This window comes from Bubalus kerabau, chromosome 3 (genome assembly GCF_029407905.1).
Source record: "Bubalus kerabau isolate K-KA32 ecotype Philippines breed swamp buffalo chromosome 3, PCC_UOA_SB_1v2, whole genome shotgun sequence".
NCBI classification, from domain to species: domain Eukaryota; kingdom Metazoa; phylum Chordata; class Mammalia; order Artiodactyla; family Bovidae; genus Bubalus; species Bubalus kerabau.
In genome coordinates, this window is record NC_073626.1 from 142841937 (window position 1) to 142858123 (window position 16187).

Below are 16187 nucleotides of genomic sequence, written 5' to 3' on the forward strand. Positions count from 1 at the left end.
CCTGGAAAAATCCCATGGACAGAGGAGCTTGGTAGGCCACAGTCCATGGGGTTGCAAAGAGTCAGACATGACTGAAGTGACTTAGCACACATGGTTCAAAATAGACCTGCAAGCAGACTCACAGAGCATAACTTTTCTGACTATTTTTCCTGCTTCATGTATGAACAAATATGGAATCTTTATTTGTAAGAAACAAATACAGAGAATGGGATGCTAATCTAACTTCGCAACATTTGGTACAGTTTGTCTCATAAAAAAAATTGAGAGTTGCACAGCCTGGCTCAGATAAACTCTCTTTTCAGTTTCACTTGCCAGCATCACTCACATGGAAAAAAGCTTTAGGAAAGGAAACAGGTTACTATCCCCATGCCTCCCCACCGTCAGTTGGAGTGAGGCCCCCACATTCTCCATCCTGAAAGTTTTTATTACAGTGACCCTGATGAGATGCTCAGATGCTCAGTAACTGGTGGACTGTCATCAAATCTGATTATATTTAAATAGAGCACCATGCTTGTCTTTCTTGAAATTTTCACCTTGTCAGGATTAAGGTCTCATTTTAAAAAATTCATCGATTGCTGAGATGTCATTTTGGATGGGGGTCAATAGGAAAACGTGTTTAAAGATCACTGAAAATCAGAAATAATCACTAGGAATCATTTATGAGGCACACTAAAAGCACACTTTCTGAGTGGCTTAAAAAGCTCCCAACAGGACTTCCCTGGTGGCTCGCTGGTCAAGAATCTGCCTGCCAATGCAGGAGACACAAATTCCATCCCTGATCCAGGAAGATCCCACACGCCCTGGGGCAATTACTCCCCTGTGCCACAACTGTTGAGCTGTACCCTAGAGCCGGGGAATCGGCACTACAGAGCCCGAGCCCACGTGCTGCACCTACTGAAGTCTTGGAGCCCTAGAGCCCGGGCTTTGCAACAAGAAAAGCCGCTGCAGTGAGAAGCCTGCACACCACAGCTGGAGAGTAGCCCCCGCTGGCTGCAACTAGAGAAAAGTCCCTGAGGCAACGAAGACCCAGTACAGCCAAAAATAAATAAATTAATTAAATTATGTATATAAAAAAAAACCCCAAGCAGTTTTAGTATGATTAAAGTTTAATAATAACAGTTTCAAAATTGTCTGTAAACACAGGTTCTTCAGAATTACCCTCTAAAAGCTCATGGTCCAAATTGCAAATAGAATTTATGTCCAAATATAAAAATGAGAGGAATAATTGAATATTGCAGTTGAAAGTAGTAAACAACTCACCTCCTTCCTCTGATTTAAAAGAACAGTCTTTAACGTTTTTTTAACTTAATTTTATTTGGAATACTGAAGTTGAGCTATAAATAAGAACTACCCTAATAATTCCTAGCCACGGGTGTGACTTAGGAAGTAACCTAGTGAAAGTGACTTCCTAAAGTTCTTCGAAAGGAAAATACTGTGAAACATTAATTCTCTGGGCAAATTAGAAAAAGATCAGCCTAGTTAATAAAAAGTCTGAATTATAGCTTACTTTTAAACGCAGTCTTACTATTTCAAGTACATGTAACGCAAAAAGCCTTCGAGGGGCATTGAATTGGAAACTCTGAATGGATAGGAATAATTAGTCTTTTTAAACATTAGTCAAAGCAATATGGCCTTCTGCTTATCTAACAGTGACAGTAGACTCAATAATTGGGGCCCTACTAATTTGAAATTTGTTATAAAGACTAGCCTGAAGTTTATCTTTGTTTAGCCAACACACTCATTGTAGAGAACTATTAGTATAATGAAATTGTATGAGAATGCTTAAAATTGTTGAAAGAATACATTTAAGAGCTACTCTTTAGAAATACCTATGTAAATAAGAACAACCGGTCTGCTCATTACCAATAACTTGTTGAAATTACCCCCAGCAGTTTGGAGTGAGTGAATGAGTGCATGCTAAGTCGCTTCAGTCGTGTCTAACTCTTTGTAACTCTATGGACTGTAGCCCACCAGGCTCCTCTGTCCGTGGGATTCTCCAGGCAAGAATACTGGAACGGGTTGCCATGCCCTCCTCCAGGAGATCTCCCTGACCCAGGGATTGAACCCAAGTCTCTAACATCTCCTGCGTTAGCAGGTGGGTTCTTTACCACTAGCACCTTGGAGTGAGTGAAGAAACTTAGATTACATGAAGATACTTATTGTAGCTGACCGCTGGTTAAGCATTTCTTTTAAAATATTTTCTAATTTAATCAAGTTAGACTTTTCCTCTGCATCTGGGCCATGCCACATATGCACGTGAAGAGTATTGCAGAACCTGGGACTCAACTTGTTATTTAATGAGCTTCTTTTGTTTCAAAGTGGAACCTTGCAAAGACTGCGTCCTGTCCTTATCCACAGTGACATGAGCAAAACTAACATCAGATCATCTGTCCTTCTTGTCACCCTGCAGGTTGTGAACATAATGAGTAGAGGCAGAAAATGAGCAGAAATAGCCAAACAAAAAGTTAGGATTCACATGGTTAATAATATTCAAAATCCCATGTTTGGCCCAGAAGATTATAGGTATTTTGATTCATATATAAAACAGAACAATTTTAATTCTACCTATGGCAATGAAGCTATCAGAAAATTCTCAAGATATATTTCATTTTCTCTAAGACAACATAATGATAAAACAAAGTAAGCTTCATGTAGTGGGGCTTAATACTTTGATAAAACCAAGATCATGCAGTGAATTAAATGAAAATCTGGAAATAAAAAATGAAACTGGCATTTTTATTAAGGTAGGATGTATCAAAACAAATGAAAAAGCCAGGGAAAAAAATCGCTACTAAGATGGAAAGACATAGATGAATTTTGTGTGGTGTTTTATTATGTGAATACATGTTGAAGATTCTTTGTCTTTGTCTAGGCAGTGCAATTCAAGTTCTAAAAGAATGGAATATGACAGGAAAAAAGAAGGTAAGATTGATATGGATTGTAAATTAGTAACATCTTCCATCAGAACCTTCGTGGTTGTTATCATTTTAACAAGGGTGCCAATTTTGTGCTTCTTTCAAATATGTTAATATGTACACCCAAGAAGCTTCCAGATTCATGACTCTCTTAAATTACAAGCCACCCTCCCTACTAATGCCCTTGTTTTCTGTTCAAGTGTTTTTAACCACCAGGTGTGCTTTAGAAGTCCCAGAGTTTTTCTTTTTAAGTATTAAGGCAAGCCCAACCAGAGAATTCAAAGGATCCTAGATGTTAACTTGCCTGAACGTATCCCACAGCACAAAGGAAAACATTAAGGAGCTTTTTAAAGATACTTGAAAAGCTCTAAATATATTTTCACATGTTTTTCCAGCCGAGAGAATCTGTGCAGGGCTGCCCCGAGAAACATTTTTCCTGAGTTCTAATAAGCTAGATTTTTAATAAAGGAAGAAAAAAAGGACGTACATGCCTTAAAGCCATAGTAAGTAAGGGACCTGTTTGCCTTTCTTTCGAACCCTGGCAGACTGACTGCTCCTTGTGAGCAGAGGGGAGATTTTAAGCTGCCCCATTCAAGTTATATTTCTTTCTTGTCTAGTCACACTGTTTCAACCTCTGGGCACACATGTGGTGTGCTATGCACACACTGGCCTTCCTGGTCTTGTGCGCATTTATGGGTACTCACTGGCTCCTTTGAGGTGCGGCTTCTTGTTCTAGGCCTGTCATCTGTTTCATGACTTTGACAAAAAGTCTGCTTCTCTTTCCAAAGTAACTTCCCCAAGGGGAATCCCAGTATATACTCTTCCCACTGAGGGAAGATCACTGGCCCGAGGAATAGGTTTTAACAAACGCACACATGAAAGCAGTATTACTTTCATAAATTCCCAAGATTACTGAAATTACTGGAATGATCCTTTCCTCCTTTTTCTCCTCCCTGTTCATGGAGAACAGGGAGAATTACGAGGTTTTTTGTTCAACCTTTGTATGCCACCATCTTTGACAATGTCTGCTTATCTTTAATCATAGCTTCCCAGACTTCTGTATGAAATGAAGATGGTTTGCAAGTGATTGAAAGGCAGTATTTTATACTTAAATGGAAAAATTTCAGATGTGTGGATTGGGTTTTAAATTTCTCTGATGCGGAAAAAAAAGAGCAGATGGCAGCTGCAGACCCAACTCATTACCAAGCCTTCTTCTTAGAGGTTAAATGGGAAGATGGTCTCCCTAGCCTAGGAGACTCAGGCCTCCTGTGGGAATAGGTGCCCCTGGGCCTTCCCTTCACCCAGTCATTGCACTTCTCTCCCCTGGAGGAGCCCTTACGCAGAGCCACGCTTGTGGTTTCAGAGGAAAAGAAAGGGAATGGGGAGGAGAATCAAGAGAAAATTGTTTCTTCTTATTTCTTTTCAAACATATTGCAGAACAAAGCCGGGCTGATGTTTAGCTGGTGGGACACTGATGCCGCAGGCAGGCCAGGGTCTGTCCTGAAAGGTCCTTTGTCTGTTCTCATTGGCTGAAGCCTGTACCAAGGTCTAAAAAATTTCAATTATCTAAAATTCGGGGTAGGGACTTTGCTGGTGGTTCAGTGATGAAAATTCCACACTTCCACTGCAGGGGGCATAGGTTCGATCCCTCTTCAGGGAACTAAGATCCTACATACTGCAAGATGTGGCCAATAAATACATTAATTAAATTACTAAAAGATATAAATAAGAAATGAAATAAAATGCATAGTTGTGTTATTCTGAGCTAAATGTAAGAAAAGTCTTATGGTGCTGTTGAGCTAGCAGCCAAGTATTCCAGGGGTACAGAATTCAGGTGGGCCCACGTTGGTTTGGCAATGTTTTGTAGCAGTTCTCCACTCCAGCTAGAATGTTCATGGGAATGAATCTGGGACTTCCTGGACAGTGTGGCAACAATCCAGGGGTGGCCTGGTTGAGGGGGTGCCTTTTCAAAGACCCAACCTGGACTTTGGGGATTTGACTCCACTTCCTCATTTTGCAAGGAAAATGAGGAATTCATTTTCCACCCTCCCCTCAAGTTTCCCTCCTCCCCAGAGGAGTAGAACCTCAGGGTCCTCCCTGCCCTCCTCCCACCCTCACGGTCTCTATAAGGAATGAGAACTCTTCTCTAATAGCACAATAGATGAATTCAAGTTCCTCCAGGGTAGTAACCATGAGATTTTTTACTCTATGACCATTCAGATATGTAGGCCCTCAATTTGCTCAAATGATATGTCAGCTATTTTAAGCCATTTCCTGCTGTTTTTTGTTTGTAAAGGAAACTTTTTGTTTTCTATGTTTATGAGGTAAAAGTTTATACAACTCATTGGGGGAAAGAAGATATTTATAGTAACTTGGGTGGTTAATAAAGACATCAGTGTTTTCACCCATTTTATTTGAAGAGTCAGAAAACAAAAAAAGCAAAAGGATAACATATCTTATTTTGCTTTCTTGGACTCACATTCTATTTCAAGGTGCTTGTGAACTGCATAATACTCATTTCTCATTTGTTTCTCATTCTAGAACAATAAGAGAAAACGAAGCAAGTCCAAGCAGCATCAAGGCAACAAAGATGCTAAAGACAAGGCAGAGCGGCCCGAGGCAGGGCCCATGCAGCCACCACCGCCCCAGATACAGAATGGCCACATCAACGGCTGTGAGAAGGACAGCTCATCCACTGATTCTGCCAGTGAAAAACCAGCCCTTCCCCCTCGTGAGAAAAAGATCTCAATACTCGAGGAACCTTCAAAGGCACTCCGTGGGGTCACAGGTCAGTTATTCTTAAGTAAAGTTGCTTAGAAAGACATAGAAGAAAAGGATGGCAGGGGACCCACTGGGACAGTCACTGCTACTGTTGTTGTTAAGGAAACGATTGTCCTGCAACATTGTCCATAGATTCAAACGGTCTTCAGGCAGGATGGTAGGGGCCGGGAGGAAAGTAACAGGACCAGAGAAGACATGTCCAGTCCAGCCCTGCAAAAGTCAGAGGATTTTTTTTTTTTAATCTAAAAAATATAGTTCTAGTCTTTATTGGAATCATCAGGAAAATAGAAATTCCAGCTTAAAGAAATTTTCTTTCTAAAGACACTTTGGCTGGCATAAGGGAGGGATAATTGGTGATCAAAGGAAATGTTATTAAAGGGTAGACCAAATTATTTTATCTCCTGGTATTTTATATCATGCAATAGAATATAATCTTCCAGGGTGTTAGAATCTGGAATATTCTTTATTTGTGCTACAGCTATATATTCATTACTCAACGAAAGGCTGCTTCTTAATCAACCGTATGACCTTAAGGGAACCATTTCATCTCAAGTGTCCCATTTCCTTTCTGTAAAATAAGGCAACTGTACAGGACTCTACTAGATCTGTGATCTTCAATACTATTTGGCCCAAAGCTCCATTTTTATGTCAAATCCTAAAGTAAAATTCACAGATAATATAAATCTACCTAGAAACAGAACATCAATAATATAAAGATATAAGAAGTTCAAGAATAGCTAAAATAGAAGGCTTAATAAAATGGCCAGATGTTCATACCCACTTATCATGAATTGCTTTATACTTACAGGAAGGGAGATAGTAGTCAACTGGATAACATGAATACTGCTTCTTTATATTCAACATGTGAAGTAAAAACTAAATAAGTATATTTTAATATAGACATGGGGTCACTGGGAAAGCAGCTGCTACAAATGCAGACTGACAGTTGCTGATTATCCACTCAGATACAGTGACTGCCTTTGTGGTTGGCCATGGAATTTTCGAAATGGTGAAAAACTCTTGGTGAAGTTATAAACACCAGAGAGTACAGTTTTCTCTTAATGCATATAGTAGTTGAACCCTGGAAATCCAAGTAAATCTTGGAAATCCATAGGAAAACTGTACAAAAAATACTTTGAGTTTATATGTCACATGTCTGGGAAGACATGAGAAAATTCAGGTCACTGGGCAGTTCTTCGTTGTGTGGGATTCCTGTGATTGTGAGTCATCTAGCATCCTGCCCCCAACACCCACCCATACAAAATTACTTGGATAAATTTTAAAAGTTTTTCAAAACACCTCCTAAAATAAACCAAAGATGAATAAAAACAGGGGCTTAAAAAGCAGAGGCATCACTTTCCAGACAAAGATTCATATAGTCAAAGCTATGATTTTTCCAGTAGTCATGTATGAATGGGACTGTTGAACCATAAGGAAGGCTGAGTGCCGAAGAATTGATGCTTTCGAACTATAGTGTTGGAGAAGACTTTGAGAGTCCCTTGGACTGCAGGAACATCAAATCAGCCAATTCTAAGGGAAATTAATCCTGAATATTTATTGGAAGGACTGATGCTGAAGCTGAAGCTCCAGTACTTTGGCCACCTGATGCGAAGAGCTGACTAAAATTGGAAAAGACCCTGATGCTGGGAAAGATTGAGGGCGGGAGGAGAAGGGGGTGACAGAGGATGAGATGGTTGGATGGTATCACTGACTCAATGGACATAGTTTGAGCAAACCCTGGGAGATAGTGAAGGACAGGGAAGCCTGGCATGCTGCAATCCTTGGGGTCACAAAGAGTTGTACATGACTTAGCAACAGAACGACAACCTACGGGGAGAGTTTAGTTGAGCAGAAGAGACAGGTGCAAACAGAAAATCACATGATAACCTGTTCTGAATCAGGGATTACCATGAGGAAGCATGAAATAACTGACACTGTGTAACACATTAAGAAGTTTTCTAATTGCTCACAAAGCTCTAATTTTCTTCCATAAACATTACCTAACAACACTATTAATAGTGCTATAATTCAGAAAATCCTTACTACACAATGATATCTTACAACAAACAACAAAAATAACCTATTTCTCTTTAGAATCTGGATGTTCCAGTCATCTTTTAATTCAGCTTTCCCTCTGCCTACAATTTTGAGAATGTTTTGATTTATGGTCAGGGCAAGAGAAAGAAATTAAATAATCGAATGGCACATTCCCAACTTTGCCTGTGATTGCTTTCACACGAATTACTTTCAAAATCTAATTACTCAGGTTGCTGTTGTGATATCAATCATACATTAAAAGCCCAGCACATATATTTGTTCATTTACTTATAATTTATACCTTCTTCCTAAAACAATTTCAGTAACTCTATCAAGTATATGACATTAGAGAAAATGCAATACTGAAGCGCTTCACTTCACAGTGGAGAGCTGCCTTGAAAGTTAAATACCCAGCAGATGAGTTCTCTGTACAAGGGGGCTTTTGTGAACCCTGTCATGAAACTGTTGGCAAAGAATACTTTATTGCACAAAGAACCATCCCAAGATCCCTCAGTTTTGTAAGTTTAGCATAAAGTCATTAAGGTATGTCGGTATTATTTGTTAATAATTAATAAAACAAAGATATTACTCTTGTAAATCTTTCTGTTAAAGAATAAATGATGACAGTGGAAGGTTATCAGAAGTTTTTGCAAAAGGAAGGGAATTCTCCTGGTTGACCATTAACTTCACCAGCAGCTTGTGATCATAAATTTTAAAATGAGTTTATAGCTAGTTAAGTTTCTTCCCAAAGATAATGAAGATTCATCAGGAGGTTGATGCCAAAACTATCAAATGACTTCTGAAGTGCTTTGTTCAATTTTTCAGAAATCCTGAGATCTCTGCTAAATATTTTACAGATGAGTGTCGGATCTTGCGTATTACTGCACCCTATTTTGAGTAGACCTTTGAAACTGGGAAGGATGGGAAAGATCCCTTAATCCCCTCACTATATAGCTGAGTAAACCAAGGCCCCCGGGGTCAAGAAGCTGAGCAGATCTGTGCCCCATGGGTAACTCTGTCTGGTTAGCAAAAGCCTGACTCAAATCCATGCAATTTTATGCATGCATTAGAGAGTTATTACTAAAACCACAGGCTCCATAACTCTTGAAAGATGTATATAATTGAAAAATTAGGGAAAAGTAATTATAACAAAACCAGATAATGATATTCTGTACTTGAGTGAGTTCAAAGTATGAGCCTTGAAGAAATCTCCAGTTTGCTGGTGGTGGAGCATTTATCAAGCTTTCCAGTGATGAAACTGGCTCAGGGAAGCTTGCCCTGAATGCCCAGTTGGGCAGCAGGCTGTGAACATGTGGAAAGCGTGTTTTATCTTTTATAACACCTTGACATTCAAGATCTCTCTTTCTAAAGGTTTTAAAAAGGATCATTTGCTGGTAGGGGAAAAGTTGCTTTAAGATATGTGCAGGTGGTTCCGGGGTGTTAGTGTGACTTCCCACATGAAAAATAACCACCAAAAGCATCATCGTTTCAGGCTGTAAATATAGTACTGTCGAGTGGGACAATGCTGCAAGTCAGAGTATAGCTCTGAAGTTGGGGAGTTTGATTTAAACTTAGTACAAAATTACTTTTTTAAGCCTTGGAGTAGTTTTTTCTGTATTTCAGAATTTTTAATAACCACTCAAATTAGATCTTTTACATAATCCAATCAAGATTATCTGCTGCTGCTGCTGCTGCTAAGTCGCTTCAGTTGTGTCCAACTCTGTGCGACCCCATAGACGGCAGCCCACCAGGCTCCCCTGTCCCTGGGATTCTCCAGGCAAGAACACCAGAGTGGGTTGCCATTTCCTTCTCCAGTGCATGAAAGTGAAAAGTCAAAGTGAAGTCGCTCAGTCGTGTCTGACTCGTAGCGACCTCATGGACTGCAGCCCACCAGGCTCCTCCGTCCATGGGATTTTTCAGGCAAGAGTACTGGAGTGGGGTGCTATTGCCTTCTCCGAAGATTATCTGCATCTAAGTACAAAGTCAGACAAGGAGTAGATCAAGATTTATATTCACAGAAGTAATGCCAAGGGTCACTTTTATTTCTAAGGCTCTATCTAAATGGTTAAAGTGCATTATGACCTTAGGTTTCATTTTTCCCAAATTTGGCTCCTGCTCTATTTTCCTTAAGGTTCGGATCGCGGAAATGTCTATACGTTTATCACCGCATGGGCTAGAATAGAAATTCAGATTCCTCTGCTGTCCTTCTCCCCCTGGACACAATTCCCATCCAATAGGAAAGGAGCAGGATTGTGGGCCACCAACTGGCTCCACTGAGATAAGCTTGGGGGCGGGACTTTTCCTTGTCTTCAGCTCCTCTTCCCAGCAGGCTTCCTTTATTTCCTCTCGTCTTGTAAAGCATCTTGGGAAGCCAGCTCTTCTGTTACCCGTTACTTGTTTCTAACAGAAGGCCCCATGCTGTGTTCACTGACCTCCACGACCTGGGCTTCTGCCCTGTGTGGGAGAACAGGAGCAGCCTCATCGTCTACCTTTGCCATGCAGATTCTGCGTGCAGCCTGCCTCTGGGACGGAACCGCTTTCTTATTCTCTAGGTGAACTGAACCAACTGTGAGAGAAGGGTCCTGTTATTTTAGAATGTTGGCTGCCTGTCCCTCATTTGTGCTTCATATAAAAAAGAAGAAAACAACAACAGACTATTTTACAATATTTTTGTGGTATGGGGTTCCCTATAAGATTTCCAAGCAGATTTTTTAATCCTGTTGTTGGCCCTAGCTCCAAGATTATCTCCTCTGCTTTTCTAAACCCTATACTGGACCAGAGGATTAGAAAAGATCAACAAGAAGAAAGCAGCTTGCCGAGAACTTTAATAGAAAAGCCAAATGTGTATATTCCAGGATTTCAGCCATTCCAGCTCTCAGATGGAAGCAACATAATATCATTGCTAAGAAGCAGGGCTTTAGCATTAAACATGTTTGGATTCAAATCTTGGCCTCGTCACTTACTAGGTGTGTGACCCTGGACAAGCTAACCCTTCTGTGTCTCACCTGCAAAATATTCTGCAATTGTGATGAGGAGTAAATGAGATAAATAAAGTGATTAGCACAGTATTTGGCACAGAGTAAACCCTGAAGTCATTTCTTTGTCTATATAGGAAATATCTTACGTGTCTAACATGTGCCAGAAATTCTTCTAGAGGAAGTAAACAAAATAAAAAAGTTTTTGCCTTCCTGGAATTTCTGTTCTTTTGTGGGGAATGGGGAGAAGAGATGCACAGTAAACCAGAATACACCAAAATGTTTATGTGAAAGTGTTAGTCGCTTAGTGGTGTCCAACTTTTTGTGAGCCCGTGGACTGCAGCCTGCCAGGCTCCTCTGTCCATGAAATTCTCCAGGCAAGAACGCTGGAGTGGGTTACCATTTCCTTCTCCAGAGGATATTCTGACCCAGGAATCGTGCCTGGATCTCCTGCATTGCTGGCTGATTCTTTACCATCTGAGCCACCAGGGAAGTTTAAATGTTTATGCTGCTGCTGCTGCTGCTAAGTCGCTTCAGTTGTGTCCGACTCTGTGCAACCCCATAGACGGCAGCCCACCAGGCTCCCCCGTCCCTGGGATTCTCCAGGCAAGAACACTAGAGTAGGTTGCCATTTCCTTCTACAATGCATGAAAGTGAAAAGTGAAAGTGAAGTCACTCAGTCGTGTCAGACTCTTTGTGACCCCATGGACTGCAGCCCACCAAGCTCCTCCATCTATGGGATTCTCCAGGCAAGAGTACTGGAGTGCGGTGCCATTGCCTTCTCTGTTAAATGTTTATAGATTATAGTAAATGTTGTGAAGGCAGCAAGAAGGAGAGAGGCTTGGGCAGGAAGAGGGGTGTGTGTAGCAACTTCAGATAAGGCCCTATATGAATGGGTGAAGGAAGAGGATATGTGGATGCTGAGGGAGCCCCCATTCACGTTCTCTGACATCAGGCTATCTTGGTCTAAACAGCCAATGTTTTATTTAAACCTTGCTGCTGCTGCTGCTAAGTCGCTTCAGTCGTGTCCGACTCTGTGCGACCCCATAGACAGCAGCCCACCAGGCTCTGCCATCCCTGGGATTCTCCAGGCAAGAACACCAGAGTGGGTTGCCATTTCCTTCTCCATTGCGTGAAAGTGAAAAGTCAAAGTGAAGTCGCTCAGTCGCGACCGACTCGTGGCAACCCCATGGACTGTAGCCCACCAGGCTCCTCCATCCATGGGATTTTCTAGGCAAGAACACTGGAGTGGCTTGCTATTGCCTTCTCCAATTTAAACCTTAATTAAGGATTATTTTAGCTAAAGCCCTTGTAGCGTTGTAACCATTGGTTTTTAATTAAAGATTTAGTGCTTTGTTAGGGTATATAGCTGACATTAAGTACGGTCATGTGAGCAGGCGTTTTGAAGCATATAGTTTAAAGCACATAAGTTTAAAGCACATTTATCATTATTCTCACTCTGTTATTTGGGCATCTGATGCCTTAGTGCTAACTCCTGTTTGTAGCTGTGTGTTGTTCAGTCTCAAACTCAGCTTCCAGCAGCACGGTGTCTGAATAGTTCGGGTAATATTAGAGGCAGCCTTACACTGTGTTTCCCGTGTCTTAGACCTCTGCTTCCTTTCTCTGTGTGTGATAAAGCAGGAGAAGGAGACAGACATAGGATGCGGTGACTCAAGGACACGGGATAAATAAAACCCCTCGGGTACTTTTCTGTCACCTGGGTAGACTGAACTCCAGAGCCCTCCCCCTTCTCTTTCTCATTTGAAAACTACTTTTGCTGCATCCCTACAGCAAAAATTCAAACCATCTTCATCTCTGAATAGCTGATACCTTCCCAACTTCCCAGTCAAACCTGGTTAGTTACAAGGTTTCAGTTACAAACAGACTTAATTAAATGGAATGCACTCCTTGCAAAGAATAAAATGCCTTTCATTAATTTTTTGGACTGCACGGAGATCCAACCAGTCCATCCTAAAGGAAATAAGTCCTGAATATTCATTGGAAGGACTGATGCTGAAGCTGAAACTCCAAAACTTTGGCCCCCTGATAGGAAGAACTGACTCATTTGAAAAGACTCTGATGCTGGGAAAGATTGAAGGCAGGAGGAGAAGGGGACGACAGAGGATGAGATGGTTGGACGGCATCACCGACTCAATGGACATGAGTTTGGGTAAACTCCGGGAGTTGATGATGGACAGGGAGGCCTGGCATACTACAGTCCATGGGGTCGCAAAGAGTCAGACACGACTGAGTGACTGAACTGAATTGAATTGAAACCTTTAAAGGTATTAATGACATTTAAGACCTTGTAAAGACAATATAAACTAAAAGACTGGTTTCCAGTCAGAAAGTTCCCAGCTTGATCTGAGCCAGTCCATTTTTACAGAATGGAATGAACCTATTTGTTTAAGTCTTTGTTCCAAAGTTATTGGCTCCTCTGAATTTCTGTTAATTACCCTGTCATGTAGAGATAGAAGAATGATGTAAGATGCAAATTAAGGTATACAATAATTATAATGTGAAAAGAGTTTCCTTGGGGTTTCATCACTATAACATCTTAAGAAAATTATCTTTACTCACTGTCTCCATGTCTTCACCTCTCTCTCACTTATCAATTTTTTAAGGTCCCATCACTCCAAAGAAATTGCCCCCACTGAGTTTACCACTGGCCTCCACATATTGAATCTAGCAGACAATTTTCCAATCCTTAAGTTACCTTTTCCTTGCAGGACTATTGACCACTCTTTCCTCAACCATCATGTCTTTTCCCTTTGGTGTCTATGACCTGACACTTTTCCTGATTTCTCCCCTCCATCTTCATTGCTTCTGTGTTTCCTTTGAGGGTTCATCTCCTCTAACTGGCTGTTAATTGTTGAGGCTCATCACGACTGGTTTAGTTCCAAGTCCTTTCACACATAAAGCTCTCTCTTCTTAGATCATCTCAGTCGTGCTGTAACTTTGATTGTGTATGCTGGCTCACATACTCCTCATCCCAGTTGAGGCTACTCTCTGAACTTAGACTCCTACTTGATATTTTCACTTTGATATTTCAAAGCACTCTAACATCATGCTCAAAACAAACTCCTGATCTCTCTTCCCAGTCTTAGCTTTCTGATCTTAGTGTACCATCCATCCATCCTGAAGCAAGTCAGAAATCTAGGCATCAGTTAAGACATCTTCCTCTCCCCTGATATTCAATTGATCACCAAGTCCTATTGATTTTCTTTTTCAAATATTCCTGACATCCATCCATTTCTTACTATCTTGATCTCTACATTTCCATCCAAACCATCTTCTCTTGTCTCTGCTGCTATAGTAATCCATTCCTTAATCACCTGGCATTCATTCTGTTCCCCTCTAAATCATTCTCTATCCTGTAATCTCTTCAGTTCAGTTCAATTCAGTCACTCAGTTGTGTCCGACTCTTTGCGACCCCATGAATCACAGCACTCCAGGCTTCCCTGTCCATCACCAACTCCTGGAGTTCACTCAGACTTATGTCCATCGAGTCAGTGATGCCATCCAGTCATCTCATCCTCTGTCGTCCCCTTCTCCTCCTGTCCCCAATCCCTCCCAGCATCAAATAACACATATTTGGACTCTTAAAGACCAAAAGTCTTACTCTGGCCCATAAGTGAAAGTGAAAGTGAAGTTGCTCAGTCTTGTCCGACTCTTTGCAATCCCATGGACTGTAGTCTACCAGGCTTCTCTGTCCATGGGATTTTCCAGGCAAGAGTACTGGAGTGGGTTGCCATTTCTTGCATATTCTGGCCCCTGTGTCCCGTTCCAGCCTCATGATCTGGTGTGCTGATTCTTGCTCTTTGCTTCAGCCATACTGGTCTCCTCTTAGTCCCACATAGGGGCTGTGTACATCAGTCAGGTTTAAGTCAGGAGACAGAAGCCACACTGGATATTTGAATGGGTGGAATGTAATAGCAAGAACTGCTAACTAAAACAGTAGGAGGTGGCTAACTACTAAATGGGTAAGTGAGGACTCTCAGGGGTCTAGGCTTGTCAAGCGAACACTTACCATTTCCAAGAAGGCTGGACAATAAAGGAAGTAGGACTGGGAGATTCCCCTAGTCTAAAACTAGATTCTGACCTCATCAAATAAAGTGTGTGGCTACCAGTTGTTTGTTGTTCGGTCACTCAGTCGTGTCTGACTCTTTGCAACCCCATGGACTGCAACACGCCAGGCTTCCCTGTCCTTCAGTGTCTCCTGGAGTTTGCTCAAACTCATGAGTCAGTGATGCCATCCAACCATCTCATCCTCTGTCATCCCCTTCTCCTCCTGCCCTCCATCTTTCCTAGCATCAGGGTCTTTTCCAATGAGTTGGCTCTTTGCATCCAGTGGCCAAAGTTTTGAATCTCCAGCTTCAGCATCAGTCCTTCCAGTAAATAGTCATGACTATCAGAGGAACATGCTCGCAGCCTTGTGGTGACAAAAGATCTCGGCATAAGGCCTGGGCCGAGCTGTTCTAGAGAAGAAGCCTACCATTTCCGGAGAGTGTAGATGGACTGGAACTGCTCAAAGCCATTGCCACTGGGGGGAGTCAGGGAATGTGGCATGAGCGTGCATCTGGAACTCCTCTGCATGGCTGCTGGCTCCTGTAGGGAATAATAATAATGATGAAGGACCAAAACCAAAAGTGTATTTCTGCCCTCATCACCTTGCAGGGGACTCTTTGTTACCCTCTACTAACAAAGCTAACAATCTACCAATTGGCAAAAGAAAATTGTTTACAGGGTCCACTGCTATTTATCACGAAGTAGGGCAAAGAAAGGTGGATTTAGAGTCAAGAGATAATAATTTGATAACTGCTTCAAACACTCTCTGCCTGGAATGCAGTTTTCTTCCTCTTCATCTGATTAGTCTTTTATGTGGTTTCAGGTGAGCTTAGTTGTTTCTTCTGTGGAGAATTCATTCTTGATATCCCTAAGCCAAATGCATGCCAATTGTAGGTTTCAGGACTATGTACTTTTTTTTCCCATAAAACTTATCACAGTTGTAATTCTACATTTGTTTGTGTGGTGGTGTGGTTTATGTGTCTTCCTTTGAGGCTGCAAGTTCTATGAGATGGAAACCACAGCTGTCTTTTACCACTGTTATGTTTTGGTGTCTGGAACAATAACTGGACATAATAAGCATTCAAGCCTTTTTCATGATTTGTATTGAGTTGTTAATAATAAATAAATGGATATGTATAGGTTAATTTGGGGCTTCCCTGGTGGCTCAGATGGTAAAGACTCTGTCTGCAATGTGGGAGACTTGGGTTCAATCCCTGGGTTGGAAAGATCTCCTGGAGGAGGGCATGGCAACCCACTCCAGTATTCTTGCCTAAAAGTTCCTATGCTGCTTTTTAAAGATAATTGTGGATTTTGTATTCCTGATTTTAAAAGACATTTATATTAATTGAAGAGATGTGAAAAATACAGTAAGGTTTAGAGGGAAAAAGCCTACCTCCTAGAAACAACCACT

The 16187-nt window shown here is 41.3% G+C and overlaps 1 protein-coding gene across 5 annotated transcripts in view; it reads left to right on the forward strand.

The window, feature by feature from the left end:
- The window catches only part of SPATS2L (spermatogenesis associated serine rich 2 like), a 188618-nt gene that overhangs the window by 119312 nt on the left and 53119 nt on the right, over positions 1-16187 (forward strand). For all 5 annotated transcript variants that reach the window (XM_055573046.1, XM_055573045.1, XM_055573048.1 and 2 more), the window contains 2 exons: positions 2873-2922; positions 5457-5703. In XM_055573046.1, coding sequence (XP_055429021.1) covers positions 2873-2922; positions 5457-5703 — 297 coding nt within the window. The remainder of the gene's footprint in view (positions 1-2872; positions 2923-5456; positions 5704-16187) is intronic.